This window comes from Colobus angolensis, unplaced genomic scaffold (genome assembly GCF_000951035.1).
Source record: "Colobus angolensis palliatus isolate OR3802 unplaced genomic scaffold, Cang.pa_1.0 Scaffold233, whole genome shotgun sequence".
Taxonomy (NCBI): domain Eukaryota; kingdom Metazoa; phylum Chordata; class Mammalia; order Primates; family Cercopithecidae; genus Colobus; species Colobus angolensis.
In genome coordinates this window covers 3,655,358-3,669,890 of record NW_012115522.1, presented here as the reverse complement: position 1 = coordinate 3,669,890, position 14,533 = coordinate 3,655,358, and the positions used below count along the sequence as shown (strand labels likewise).

Sequence of the window (14,533 nt, the reverse complement as noted above, 5' to 3'; positions counted from 1 at the left end):
AATCACTTGAACCCAGGAGGCAGAGGTTGCAGTGAGCCGAGATCCACTGCACTTTAGCTTGGGTGACAAAGCAAGACTGTCTCAAAAATAAATACATAAAATAAATCTGACCTTTAGGCCAGGCGCAGTGGCTCATGTCCATAATCCCAGCACTTTGGGAGGCCAAGGTCGGGGGGGGGCGAATCACTTGAGGTCGGGAGTTCGAGACCAGCCTGACCAACATGGAGAAACCCCATCTCTACTTAAAAAATACAAAATTAGTCAGGCTTGGTGGCACATTCCTGTAATTCCAGCTACACAGGAGGCTGAGGCAGGAGAATCGCTTGAACCCGGGAGGTGGAGGTTGCAGTGAGCCGAGATCGTGCCATTGCATTCCAGCCTGGGCAACAAGAGCAAACCTCCGTCGCAAAAAAAAAACCAAAAAAACAAACAAACAAAAAAAAACTCACCTTTAGTATATAGAGTAGCAACAGAATAGACAGCTATGAGAAGAAAAAAATGGCATTCATTTATTCAACAAGCATTTATTGAGAACTACTAGCCAGTCACTAAGTTAGGGAAACAAGTACAGTAGTCCCCCCTTATCTGTGGGGGATGCCTTCCAAGATCTCCAGTAGATGCTTGAAACTGAGGACAATACTGAATTCCATATATAAAGGGACTTGCCGCATAATGATGTTTTGGTCAGCAACAGACCACACATACTATGGTGTTCCCATAACATTATAACGAAGCTGAAAAATTCTGATCACTATTGCCTGATGACCTGGTAGCCATCATAACACTGTGGTGCAACTCACTTTTTCCAAGTTGAGACCCGTTCAAGCACACAAATACCATTGTGTTACAATTGCCTACAGCCATTCAGCACAGCAACGTGCTGTACAAGTTTGTAGCCTAGGAGCAATACGGTATACCGTACAGCCCGCGTTTGTGGTAGGCTATACCACAGGTTTAAGTATACTGTACCGTGTTGCTACAACAATGAAACCGCCTAATGGAGCATTTCTCAGAATGTCTTCTTGTCATTAAGGGACGCATGGTACTGGTATTCCCTATACATATATACCTATGATAAAGTTAATGTATCAGTTCAGTGGAGTAAGAGATTATCGACAACTAGTAATAAAACAGAACAACTATAACAACGTACTGTAATAAAAGTTATGTGACTCTGCTCTCTCTCTCCCTCTCAAAATATCTTATTGTACTGTACTCACTCTTTTTCTTCTTGTGATGATGTGACCACGGAAAGCGAAACACAGGACAAGTAGGGACTACTGTAAAGAGATCCTGTCCACGCCCTCAAGGAGCTTACATTCTAGCTCAAGCAGACACCATTTAATACCACGTGATAAGTGCAATGTCAAAGGCATACTTGGAACGTTAAGTGGGTCCCAGAGAAGGAACAGCTAAGCAATCTTGGGGTGGGAGCTAGGATCAGGAAAGGCATCTTGGAAAAGATGGGCCAAAACTGTCTTAAGGGAATTAGCTGGGGGCTGATTTTAGGAAAGTGGAATAACAAGAACAGAATGAAACCAATTCGGAACATGGCATTTCCTGGGAACGAAAAGCACCCTTTCCTTATCTGTCAAAAATAAGTCAGAAGCATTATCACAGGTCACTTCTGAGATCTGGGACATCAACTGCCCAGGGAGTTGCTGGGTGGACATTCCAGGGTCTTTTTATTGTTTTCTGTTGCAACCCAGACCCTACAACCCCTTCCTGAAAGGGTAAGGCGCACTTCCCTTAAGAAAAAGTTGTTAGCAGGTGTGTCCTTTCTCACGGGGGATAATTATCAGGGTGCAGCCAGAATAAAGGCCGCAGATGGAAGGTGGGAAGAAGATTTGGGATAAGGCGTCTGGAGGAGCCCACAGGCTCTGGCCCAATTCCAGGGAGTGACGGGACGTCTTTCCGATTGGAGGACGAGAACTCCCCGATACTAATACAGCAGTGGCATCGCCCCTCCGCGCCCCCCACGCCATGATGAGGGGACGCCGGGAGAAACCCTGCAGTTGTGGGAGGGACAGACGTGCTGGGGAAACTAGGGGCCGCGGGAAGAGGCATTCGCATCGAGGAGGCATTTTAGGGCGAGGGTCAGGCGCAGCGGCGGACTGGGGGTCCCGGCTTCGGAGCCCGCTGTCCAGCAGGGTCCCGGAGGGCGCGGCGCCCACTCACCGCTGCTGCTGGTGAAGTAGAACACCATGATCACGGGAGCGCTGCGGTGACTCCACCGCGGAGCAGCAGCGCTCAACTCACGAAGCTCAGGATACCAGACTCTCGGCGGCCGCCTGGTCCTCGGAACTCCTCCGTGCACTTCCGGCGGACGTCGGGGCGCGTCATAACGCCGGCCGTGGGCGCCATCTTTAGTCCTGGCGAGGCGAAGGGTATTGACAAGGAGTTTGGTTCAATGATTTGTGGGTTAAGGGAAAGAGGCTAGGCATCTTGGGCACATTAGTTAACCTATCTGTGTTTCACTTTCCTCAGCAGCGAAATGAAGATGATACTAGAGCAGCTAACTCACAGGATATTTTTTAGGGTTAAATAAGTTAATGGGCACCAAGGGTTTAGAACATAGCACACAAGCGAGTTGTTTCTGATACTCACCAGGACAATATGCCTCTTGGGGATTGGACTGTGTTCTGGCTTAAATCGAAGGCCTGCCATCCCAAACCTCTGAACCTCAGAGGTACTCCTGCTGTAAAGTAGGAATAATCATACTCATGTAAGGCTCCTACAGCACTTGGTTTTGCCCTGATTATTTCTCTTGAGAAAGCACTTTTATCTGAGGAATGTGAGTCCTTTTAAATTACTAGGTCTGGAGAGGTATTAAAATGAGACCCCATCATGTTCTACTATCTCCTTGAGCTATATATTCATCTCCTGAAACTACCTGCTTCTGCCACAAGTAGCTACCTACTAACCTACCACTGCCACACAAGACACTATGACCCACACCCTACAGCTTAACAATGTCTAGCCAATCGCTGATGCATGTCGTTTCTATAAATGAGAATGCTTGACAGTTGTGTATCAGCCCACTTCCTGTCCTCCTTTTTCATCTTTAAAAACCTGCTTGTAGCAAAGGCCGGACAGAGCTCATATCCAAAGCTACTGGTGGACGGTGGGGGGTCGGGGAGTGGAATCTTCTGGGCAGCTGTCTGCACTTTAACTCAAGCAAACTCAACATTCTTATTTTTTTGCCTCAGCCTTTCCTTTTAAACTGACACTCTTAAATCACTCTCACTGACTTCATTCTATGACATTGAGGGCATCACTTAAGGAAATTTATTTACGTGCTCGCTTTGACAGCTTGTATACTAAAATTGGAATAATACGGAGAACATTAACATGGCCCCTGCTCAAGGATGACATGCAAATTTGTGAAAATTGAATTTGAAAAAATAAACATAAAACCCTAAACTTATTTGAAACTAAAAGTGTGCCAGAAACACTGTACCAGGAGCTAGTGACACAAAGATAGTAACAATAGCTAAAAATAACCGTTTTAGGAACTTTCTGGTTTTCCAAAGTAAGAATTTAGCTCTGTTCTGTAAATAGCAATTGTTTTGGGGTTCTCAGTTGTATTACTTGTAAAATGGGAATGGCAATAGATATTAATACCTTATGGTTTGTGGTGAGAAGTAAAAGAAACAAAACATGTAAAGCATCTGGCACATAGCAGGTGTTAAGTTTTATATTTTAATTTTAAAAATAAAATAGTGGATAGAAACCTAAAGTTACTGATAAAAAAAGTGAAACTAACAAGCTTCAAATGTGAAAAATAAGTGCATTCAGAATCTTGGAGAGGCCTTTATTTATTTATTTATTTATTTATTTTCGAGACGGAGTCTTGCTCTGTCGCCACGTTGGAGAGGTCATTTTACAAAAATTTCTTACCCCAAGTGACCCCAGAATGTGCATCGACTTCAACCGGGCCGAGAACTACAATTCCCAGAATGCACCTAAACAAGGCCCCGGGAACGGAGCCCGGCGTTGCTGCAGGGAATTGTGGGTGGCGTGGTTTCCCTCAGAGCTTTTCACCTCACCAGGGCGCGAGAATCTTGGAAACAGCCACCAGGGTGGGCGGGGTAAGGGCTGGTGCTCCACCAATCACCGAGCCAGTCCCCTGAAGCGTTGAGCCGTGGCCAATCGGAACGCAGCGGTCGTCCTCCTAGCCTGGCGCGCGATAATTTGAAGACGCTCACGGAGCAGCTGGCTGGGCTGAGGAGAGCTTGCTGGGTTCTGAGGCGCAGGTAACCTCTGAAGTAGGCCGAGGCAGGGCTGTGGAAGGCTGAGGCGAGCGGGAGACCTTGTGGGACGTGGGGACGAATGTCACGGGAAAAGAGCTTTATGCTTGGCGCTCGGCAGGTCCGCGACCTCGAGACCGAAGAAGCCACTAACCCGTTCTCCGCGCTCACAGGCGCCGGGTTTCCATCTTCCCGACGTCGGCGTTTCCTTGTTTTGGGTTTAGGGTTTGTTTGTTTCCCTGACCGGGTTCAGGGTTGAGACGCTTTCCTCTCCTACCTTTCCTCACTTAGCCCCAGAGGGGCCATCCCTTAAGCCGCAGCTCGACCTGAATTCCCAGAGACCCTGGCATTTCAGTTCATTTATTAATGGCTTTGAAATAACGCTTGTGTGCTGCTTTGGGGGGAATTTTCCTCATGCCAGGGAAGGGGAAGGAAATGAACTCTGACGAGCCACGTAGCCGCCTGCTCGTGCATTCTTGCATTTGTTTTCAGCAGCCTCACGACTTTAAGAGATTTTTATAAAAAGGGAAGCAAACGGCTTGCTCCAGGCTCCTCAGCTAGGAAAATGACAGAGGACTGTGCTTCACCCATTTTCTTGCTGGGCTCTGATGAAAAGTTACAAACGGTCTCTGCCTTCATTGAAGGCTGTTGAGATGGGGAAACAAGAAAATGTCTTAAATGGACTATTAGGGAAATACAGGGTGCCATGGAAGCAGAACAAGCGCGTGTAACCCTGGGAGGGATGGAAGGAGAGCAGTGTCGAGGAAGGCCTCCCGGAAAATAGGGTTTTAACTTGGTGTGAAATAGACTAATTAAAAGGGGTGTAATTTTGATAAAGCGACTTTTAATATTTTGATGAATGTGGTTATTGTCATTTCTTTTAGGAATTCAATAAAGAAAATGGCAGCTCTTACTCCAAGGAAGAGGAAACAGGATTCTTTGAACTGTGACAGGTGAAGCTCAGCCTACGAATAGAAACTCTCAGAAAAATCCACCTTGTCTCTCTTGTTCTCTCCTATTTTCTAAAATTTTTGTTCTTCCACTAGCCTCCTCCTTGTGGCTACAGTGATAACCTGATAACCTATATTCTAATTCTAGCTAGGAAACACATTAAGTTTTCATAACGAATTATTTAGTCCTTTTCAAGGGAATCAAAGAAGGCTGTTTTTTGGTTTTTGTTTTTTTCTTTTGACATAGAAGCAGCCCATTGAAGAAAGCTATTTTCTATGGCTAAGAAATATACCAGATCGGCTATTACCTTGTTCCTTTCTATTCCCCTATAATATTTTACATAGTGTCTTGCATACAGTAGATGCTTGTCTGGAAACAATTCTAGAAAGTTTGTGTACTCAGATATTAATTACTCTACCTAGGAAAAGCCCCAGGGGGTCAGTTCATTACAGACAATTATTATAGGGGACTTGTAGACAATAGAGCAAAATATATGAGCTATCATTTATATATGGCCAACACATAGAAATAGATTTTAAAACACATGCGTATATGTCTAGCAAAGCTTCTTTGTGTATGGTATTTGTTTTCATGAACATTGGGCTCTTTGGGAAGATATTTGAATGTTTTATTTGATAAAGACAGAATTTGAGAATCCTGTTAAACTAATAGAAAATTGTGTGTATGTTTGGGGGTACATGTATTAATATGACCTATAAGTAGAGCTTATTACTTAGCAGTAGATTTATGTAAATTTTGACACAAAATAATCTTAATGGACTTTTTTTTTATAGCCGTTTACACTTCACTGAAAATCTGTTTCCATCACCTAATAAAAAGCACTGTTTTGATCAAAACAGTGATAAAAATGAAGAAAACCTGCATTGCTCTCAACAAGGGCATTTTGTTTTAAGTGCACTCAAAACAACTGAAATAAATAGACTGCCATCAGCAAATCAAGGCTCACAATTTAAATCTTCTGTGTCCACTTTATCTTTTTACAACCAAAATAAGTGGTACCTCAATCCACTGGAGAGAAAGCTGATAAAAGAGAGTAGATCTACTTGTCTAAAAACTAATGATGAAGATATATCTTTTCCCATTGTGACAGAAAAAATGCAGGTAAAACCAGTCTGTTCCAAGAAGAACAGCAAAAAACCACAGAAGAGTTTAACTGCTAAGTATCAACCAAGGTATAGACACGTCAAGCCTGTATCAAGGAATTCTAGAAATCCCAAGCAAAATCGAGTAATCTACAAGCCAATTATGGAGAAAGAAAATAATTGTCATTCAGCTGAAAATAATCCCAGTGCTCCTCGGGTTCTAAGCCAAAAAATAAAACCACAAGTTACGCTCCAGGGTGGAGCAGCATTTTTTGTTAGTAGAAAAAAATCCTCTCTTAGAAAATGGTCCCTGGAAAATGAGCTGTCACGGGGACTCACCCAAAAGAATAAATCAGAAGTGATCGAAGATTCCGATGTAAAGACTGTCAGTGAAAAAAAAGCTTTTGAGACAAGGCAAGTGCCAAAGTGCTTGATCCTAGAAGAGAAATTGAACATTGGACTAAGTGCAAGCAGTAAAAATCAAGAGGAATTAATAAAGGTAAAGCTAAATATATCACTTTAAAAATGGCTATATAATAAAACTTTAGTATGACATAGTTGAATAAAATTTTCTGGACTGCTTTTATAAAGCCAGATAGCAGTGTTTAGTTATTGTAAGGAGTTTATTTATTTGTTTATTTTGAGATGGGGTCTTTCTTTGTGACCCAGGCTGGAGAGCAGTGGCAAAAATACTGCCTACTACAGCCTTAACCTCCTAGACTCAAGCAATCCTACCTAGTAGCTGGTACTATAGGTGCACACCACCTCACCTGGCTAATTCTTGCATTTTTTGTAGAGGCTGGGATTTCACCATGTTGCCCAGGCTGGTCTCGCACTACTGGGCTGCAGTGATCCACCTGCCTCACCCTCCCAAATTGCTGGGATTATGGGTGTGAACCAGTGCACCTGGCCCGGCCACATTTTAAGTTCTCAATAGGTACATGTAGCTGGTGGCTACCATATTAGACCATGCTGGTCTAGAACTTCTGTTGCTAATCTCCTGTCTATAACCTTCATCAGAAAAAAAGTTGGGGCTGGGCGCGGTGGCTCAAGCCTGTAATCCCAGCACTTTGGGAGGCCGAGACGGGCGGATCACGAGGTCAGGAGATCGAGACCACCCTGGCTAACATGGTGAAACCCCGTCTCTACTAAAAAATACAAAAACCGAGCCGGGCGACATGGCGGGCGCCTGTAGTCCCAGCTGCTTGGGAGGCTGAGGCAGGAGAATGGCATAGACCCAGGAGGCGGAGCTTGCAGTGAGCTGAGACCCGGCCATTGCACTCCAGCCTGGGCGGCAGAGCGAGACTCTGTCTCAAAAAAAAAAAAAAAAAGAAAAAAGTTGGGTTTTGTGGGGCAGCTAGGGGCAGAAAGCCACTGAAGCAGCCTTAAGAAAGGTTGTCTCCCAGATCAGGGCTTCCATGTCTATGGTGGCTTGTTTATATACATCACAACCCTTGTACCTGGAGAAATGGTAGGCTTATGTGATACCCAGTACACTCAGGCTTATAGTCATGTCTTTCCTAACCCACCTCTCATCATTGCCTTCCTCACTCCTCTCAAATTCAACCCCAGTTCATATCTCTTGTGATCACCTAAATTTCAAACCTCAGTGGCAAAGATTATAAACTGGTGGCCAGTAAACCAAATCTCGCCCATAAATGTTTTGCTTGGCCTACATAATTTTAAAATTGGAGCCAAAATTATTTTTTAATACAAGAAATTTCTGGTGTCTCATGAAATATTGAAAGCTGAGCCTTCATTTCTACATGGCAATAATCAGCTGAATATCAGGCTGAGTATCATACCATTTGACAAATATGGGCTTTTCATTTCTCTAAGTCAGTGTATATATATTTAGATCAGTTTAGTTTTGATAATTTTACTTACTGCTGCCCTTGTAAGGCATTTAAGTTTTTAGTCCTCACTGTAAATATTTTTTTTCCCTGTTTATCAAGTATGGCCAAGTAGATTGTTAAATGCGATAGGCTCTTGCTGGCTAAGCCATGACAGTCTAATTTTACTAATTCATTTTCTGTTTATATCAACAAAACACTTCTGTGTCTTGATAGGGATTTTGATTACAAGAGTAAGCTTTATCAAAATTTATTAAACTGTGCTTTATACCTATACATTTATATGAAAATTAAGTTTTTTGAAAGTTTGGGGCATACTCAAGTTAAAATTGTCTCAATCCAGTAAAACAAAGGAAGAATCTGCAGTTTCCCCATGCATCTCATGATGATGATGATCTATTTGGTACAGCCTGGTGGTGTACCAAATGAATGGTGACCTGATGAGTTCTCTGTAAGCAGTGTAACAGAGAATTCTGTAATTCTCTTTTCTGTCTTATTTTCATTTTCTTAGCTTCACTTGACAGGTTTGGTATTGAGTTAGTTTTCAGTAGTTTGGGAGGCTGGGCTTTTGTCATTTTAAATTTGTGGAAAAGGGGCTATGTTCTCTCAGGATATTGATAAATACCCATGTCTAGAATTCACCTCTCCTAGCTAAGGGCGAATCTGATTTTCTGTTTTTTATTTTTATTTTTATTTTATTTTTTATTATTTTGAGACAGAGTCTTGCTCTGTCACCCAGGCTGGAGTGCAGTGGCCTGATCTCAGCTCACTGCAAGCTCCCCCTCCCAGGTTCACGCCATTCTCCTGCCTCAGCCTCCCGAGTAGCTGGGACTACAGGTGCGCGCCACCACACCCAGCTAGTTTTTTGTATTTTTTAGTAGAGACGGGGTTTCACCGTGTTAGCCAGGATGGTCTCGATCTCCTGACTTCGTGATCTGCCCGTCTCGGCCTCCCAAAGTGCTGGGATTACAGGCTTGAGCCACCGCGCCTGGCCTGTTTTTTTATTTTGAGATGGAGTCGCACTCTGTCGCCCAGGCAGGAGTGCAGTGGCACGATCTTGGCTCACTGCAACCTCTGCCTCCCGGGTTCAAGCAATTCTCTACCTCAGCCTCCCAAGTATCTGCGATTACAGGCACCTGCCTACATGCCTGGCTAATTTTTGTATTTTTAGTAGAGATGGGGTTTCACCCTCTCGGCCAGGCTGGTCTTGAACTCCAGACTTCGTGATCCACCTGCCTTAGTCTCCCAAAGTGCTGAGATTACAGGTGTGAGCCACCACGCCTGGCCAGTGAATCTGCTTTTCATGAGGATGCCCTTTCCCCAACTCATGGAGCCCTGAAAAGTGTTAAACTGATGGGTTATCCCACCTCTGCTGGGATATTATGGTTTTGAGTAGTAGAAGTTGTACTTTAACCAAGAGGTTTTTCCTTTTTCCCCAAGCCGTATATTCCCTATATTCCCTAGTAATTCCCAAATTAGTATGAGGGAAATCTGTCAGGATTTTTTCTACTTTGCTTTTCCCACATTCCTGCTACTCTCCAGTGACTCTAGAAAGTTATTCTTTCCTTAGCTGCTCATTTTAAAAGTTCATGGCAAAAAGTTGTCCCTTTCCAGTTTGGTGGCTGCTGGGGAAATTTTTGCCATTTTTACTGACTTTTTTGTTCATTTCATTATGGAAGTGATGGTCTGTAATCATTCTGCCGCCTCTATCAGGAAGTATAACACATTTTTGAGAGGATGACAGATTACAACATGTGTACTCTGGCTTTTTTTTCTTTTGAGATGGAGTCTTGCTCTGTCGCCAGGCTGGAGTGCAGTGGCATGATCTTGGCTCGTTGCAACCTCCGCCTCCTAGGTTCAAGCGATTCTCCTGCCTCAGCCTCCCAAGTAGCTGGGACTACAGGTGTGTGCCACCAAGCCCAGCTAATTTTTGTATTTTTAGTAGAGACGGTTTCACCGTGTTAGCCAGGATGGTCTCAATCCCTTGACCTTGTGATCCACCCACCTCGGTCTCCCAAAGTGCTGGGATTACAGGCATGAGCCACCGCACCCTGCCATACTCTGGCTTTTAAAAGATAATGTACACGTGGTGAATACAGGGGAAGTTTTCCTAAAAATAGTTTGACGATTGAAAATCACATTATGAAATGTAATTCATAACAAACCAAATCTTTTGTTTTAGAAATAGATCTGGGATTCATTCACTAGAAAACAGTTAAAAATTAGATTTGTTCCTTTTTTTTTTTTTTTAACCTATTTTCAGGATTCATCAGATGACAGAGTTTCGTCGAAGGAACATAAAGTTGATAAAAATGAGAATTTTCCTTCAGAGGATTCTCTTGGTGAGAATAAGACAAGTAAGAGAAAACTAGCATGAATTTAACTACTTAATGCTTTATTACATATGTTATATAATAATAATTCTTATAATAATTTTTGGGTCTTTCTTCAGTAGTGTGCCTGTAGTTAGTATCTTGGTTTTTATCTCTGTGACACTGTTTTCTGTAGTAAAGCAGTGCATTGTGTTTTGAAAAACAAGAAACAAGAAGATCCTAGGTTAAAATTTTAGACAAAATATTAGGCTTAATTGGTCTATGGCTGTGGCCAAGTTACTTAAGCTCTCTAGAGTTGAGTGTTCTCATTAAAAAATCATACCTACTCTATCTTTCACCCAAAACAATGTAAGTTAAAACTATTATGTATATTTGTGATCAAAGCCCAGTTGTGAGCAGAACTTACCAAGTCTTATAAATGACACTGAAATTAAGCATCAGGAACCATGAGGTTTTTGTCTAGGTTTACTGCTAATTAGCTGTATGATCTAGGAAGAGATCTCTAAAGAGTTAAAGTTAATTTTTAAATTCCTGTCAGTTCTGAAATCCTATTCCTAATTTATGCTGTCAGTGTTCAATTAAATAGCTTACTAAATTATGAATACATAAAGCTGTTTATGATTCTGAGATGTGATGCTAATAACTAGTATTTACTGAGTGCTGAATATAAGGCAGTGCTAAGTATTTAGTATACGTTATGTTTTTCATAGATTGTGCTCAGAGCACTGATACAATAGAACATACAACAGAAAAACAATGCCATCTACTTACAATAGTTATAAATTTTTCTTTTGAAATATATTTTACCATCCTGGAGAACACAGTGAAACCACATCTGTACTAAAAATACAAAAAAATTAGCTGGGCGTGGTGGCCGGTGCCTGTAGTCCCAGCTACTCGGGAGGCTGAGGCAGGAGAATGGCATGAACCCGGGAGGCAGAGCTTGCAGTGAGCCAAGATCGTGCCACTGCACTCCAGCCTGGGTGACAGAGCGAGACTCTGTCTCAAAAAAAATAAAATAAAATAAGATATATTTTAGTACATTGTCTAAGTCAATTTAAAGAAAAATAGTGAATAAAAATAATACAATGGTATAAGGATATGGCAGAAATCATGAAAGTTATATAAAAAGACCAGAAGTTTATTACTTAATAACTACAGTGTATCATTTAATTCTCCCAACTACTGTAGGTCCTGATATGCCCATTTATAGATGAGGAAATGGACTTGGGTTAAGTAACTTACCCATAGCAGCTCAGACTGTCACCTGCCTTGGCCTTATTTCTAGAGGAAGAGCTCTAATTATTTTTCAGTGCAAAGTTAAAGTTTATTTTTTTAGCTCACTCTCAACTTACTATTCTCCTCAAATCAGTTACTGTTTTAACTTTGGTCTTTTAATAGACTGTTTATTTTGCCATAATTTTAGATTTACAGAAAAGTTAAAGTACAGAGAATAGCAGTGTATCTCTTACCCTGTTACCTCAGTTCTTAACATCTTATGTTATAATACCTTTGTCAAAACTAAGAAACTGGTATTGGTATATAATTTTTTTTTTTTTTTTTGAGATGGAGTTTTGCTGTGTTGCTCAGGCTGGAGTGCAGTGGCACCATCTCGGCTTACTGCAGCCTCTGCCTCCAGGGTTCAGGCATTTCTCCCGCCTCAGCCTCCCAAGTAGCTGGGATTACAGAGCGTCTGCCACCATGCCCGGCTAATTTTTGTTAAGATGGGGTTTCACCATGTTGGCCATGCTGGTTTCAAACTCCTGACCTCAAGTAATCTACTCGCCTCAGCCTCCCAGAGGGCTGGGATTACAGGCGTGAGCCACTGTGCCCAGCCATAAACACTAGACTTTATTTGGAGTTTACCAAATATTGGTAGTAGTATATTACTGTTAACTAAACTTTATTTGGAATCTTCTATTAATGTTTTCTTTCTGTCCCAGTATCCAATCCAAGGTACTGTATTATGTTTAAATGTAATGTGTCTTTAGTCTTGTCTGTGACATTTTCTGTCTTATTTCTTTGTTTGCATATTGCCAACTGGACGTTGATATCTCCAACTCTAATCCAGTACTCCAGGATTTATTCTATCCTTTTTTCATCCGTAACTTCCCTCTCAGACAGTGAGGAACTTAGTTCCTACTATTCACCTACTTATTTGTTCTGTCCCAGTAAACATGTAAAACAGTTTCGTAATTGTTAATTCATACCCCTGTGAGAAATATATTAACCAATTAGAGTGCAATTTTTTTTTTCTCTTTGAGACGGAGTCTCACTCTGTCACCCATGCTGTAGTGCAATGGCGCAATCTCAGCTCACTGCAACCTCTGCCTCTAGGGTTCTAGCAATTCTCCTACCTCAGCCTCCTGAGTACCTGGCATTACAGGTGTCTACCACCATGCCTGGCTAATTTTTTTGTATTTTTAGTAGAGATGGAGTTTTGCCATGTTGGGCAGGCTGGTCTCGAACTCCTGACTTCAAGTGATCCACCTGCCTCGGCCTCCCTTACCTTTCATCTCATTGTTCATGTTGAGGTTGAGATGAATCATATCTAATTCAGTCTCTTTTTCTATATGTAATTATTGCCGAAGTAAGCTTTTGTGGAATCCTGTATCAACTCATGCCATTCTTTTCTAAATGTGATATCTTTTCAATTTTTTCCCTTTGTGGAATTCCATATATAGTTAAATAATATATATATTAAATAATATACATATTTTCTAGGATTATAGGTGTGAGCCACTGCACTCAGCCTAGAGTGCAATTTTAAGTAGTGTCTTTTTGTCTTTATCCTTATAACTTCTAGTTAAAACACCATTTGCTGAAGTTACTTAGGCCAGCTTCTCTTTTTCCCCCTACCTCCTTTGGTGTTGTTATGCTGTACAGTTCTAATATAGTTAGGTTCATTTCTCACAGTATGCATTCCATCTTAGGCTACCTCAATAGCCTGGTTGATATTTATACATATTTTTTCCTCATTTGATGTACATTGGAGTTCATTCTTTGTGATTTTTACAGTTCTGTGGGTTTTATCAAATGTATAGAATTATATATTAGCCATTACAGTACCATATAGAATAGTTCCTTCACCCTAAAATTTCCCTATGCCTACATTTTGTTGCTACTCTCCTTCCCCGCAGTCCCATGGCAACCATTAATCTGCTTTTTATTTCTGTAGTTTTACCTTTTCCAGGAAAAACATTATACATATGTATCCTTTGGGGTCTGGCTTATTTCACTTAGTAATACATTTAAGGTTCATCCATGTTGTTGGATGTATCAGTAGTAATTCCCATTTATCACTGAACTGTCGGCATACCATAAGAATTCTTTATATATTCTGGATACAAGTTTTTGATCAGATATGTGATTGCAAATATTTTCTCCCCTCAATCTGTGGCTTGTCTTTTCATTCTCTTTATTTTTGTAGAGCAAAATTTTTAAATTTGGTAAAGTCTAAATTAATTTTTTATAAATGTATTATGCTTTTGGTGTTGTGTGTAAAAACGTATTACCCAATCCAAGTTCATGAAGATTTTTCCCTAATATTTTTTCTAGAAGTTTTCTAATTTTATGTTTTTACATTATTATTAATTTTTTTGTAGAAACACAGTCTCGCTAAGTTGCCCAGACTTGTCTTGAACTCCTGGCCTCAGGCGATCCTCCCATTTTTGGTCTCCTAAAGTGTTGGGATTACAGGCATGAGCCACCATGCCTGATCATAGTTTTACATTTAGATCTGTGATCCATTTGAGTTAAGTTTACATAAGGTTTGAATAGGTGTAATTTTTTTTGCATGTGGACGTTTAATTGGTCCAGCACCATTTGTTGAGGACTGTTTTTCCTCCATGGGATTACCTTTGCCTCTTTGTTAAATCTCGATCTTGAGTAGTGTTTTGTCTTAATTAACCTTTGAAATCTTATGAATTAAAGCTTTGATTTTATTTGGTAATACACATTATCACAATTTTTCCCCTACCAGTTTCTCCTAAGTCCACTGTGTATCCAATCTTCAGTGCATCTTCAGTCAATTCAAAAAGGTG

The 14,533-nt window shown here is 41.3% G+C and overlaps 2 protein-coding genes across 5 annotated transcripts in view; one reads left to right on the top strand and one right to left on the bottom strand.

Annotated features, from left to right (window-relative positions):
- Window positions 1-2,317, bottom strand: part of CCDC25 (coiled-coil domain containing 25) — a 41,169-nt gene extending 38,852 nt beyond the window's left edge. Inside the window, exon 1 of one of the 3 annotated variants that reach the window (XM_011944577.1) lies at window positions 2,179-2,317. In XM_011944577.1, the coding sequence (XP_011799967.1) occupies window positions 2,179-2,206 (28 nt within the window). In that variant the 5' untranslated portion in view covers window positions 2,207-2,317. The remainder of the gene's footprint in view (window positions 1-2,178) is intronic. The other 2 variants (XM_011944579.1, XM_011944578.1) reach the window with 2 other exon arrangements.
- Window positions 2,318-4,037: 1,720 nt separating this feature from the next.
- Window positions 4,038-14,533, top strand: part of ESCO2 (establishment of sister chromatid cohesion N-acetyltransferase 2) — a 30,754-nt gene continuing 20,258 nt past the window's right edge. Inside the window, exons 1-5 of one of the 2 annotated variants that reach the window (XM_011944582.1) lie at window positions 4,038-4,256; window positions 5,135-5,203; window positions 5,996-6,803; window positions 10,421-10,514; window positions 14,473-14,530. In XM_011944582.1, the coding sequence (XP_011799972.1) occupies window positions 5,151-5,203; window positions 5,996-6,803; window positions 10,421-10,514; window positions 14,473-14,530 (1,013 nt within the window). In that variant the 5' untranslated portion in view covers window positions 4,038-4,256; window positions 5,135-5,150. Of the gene's footprint in view, window positions 4,257-4,321; window positions 4,476-5,134; window positions 5,204-5,995; window positions 6,804-10,420; window positions 10,515-14,472; window positions 14,531-14,533 lie in introns of those variants that run through there. The other variant, XM_011944580.1, reaches the window with a different exon arrangement.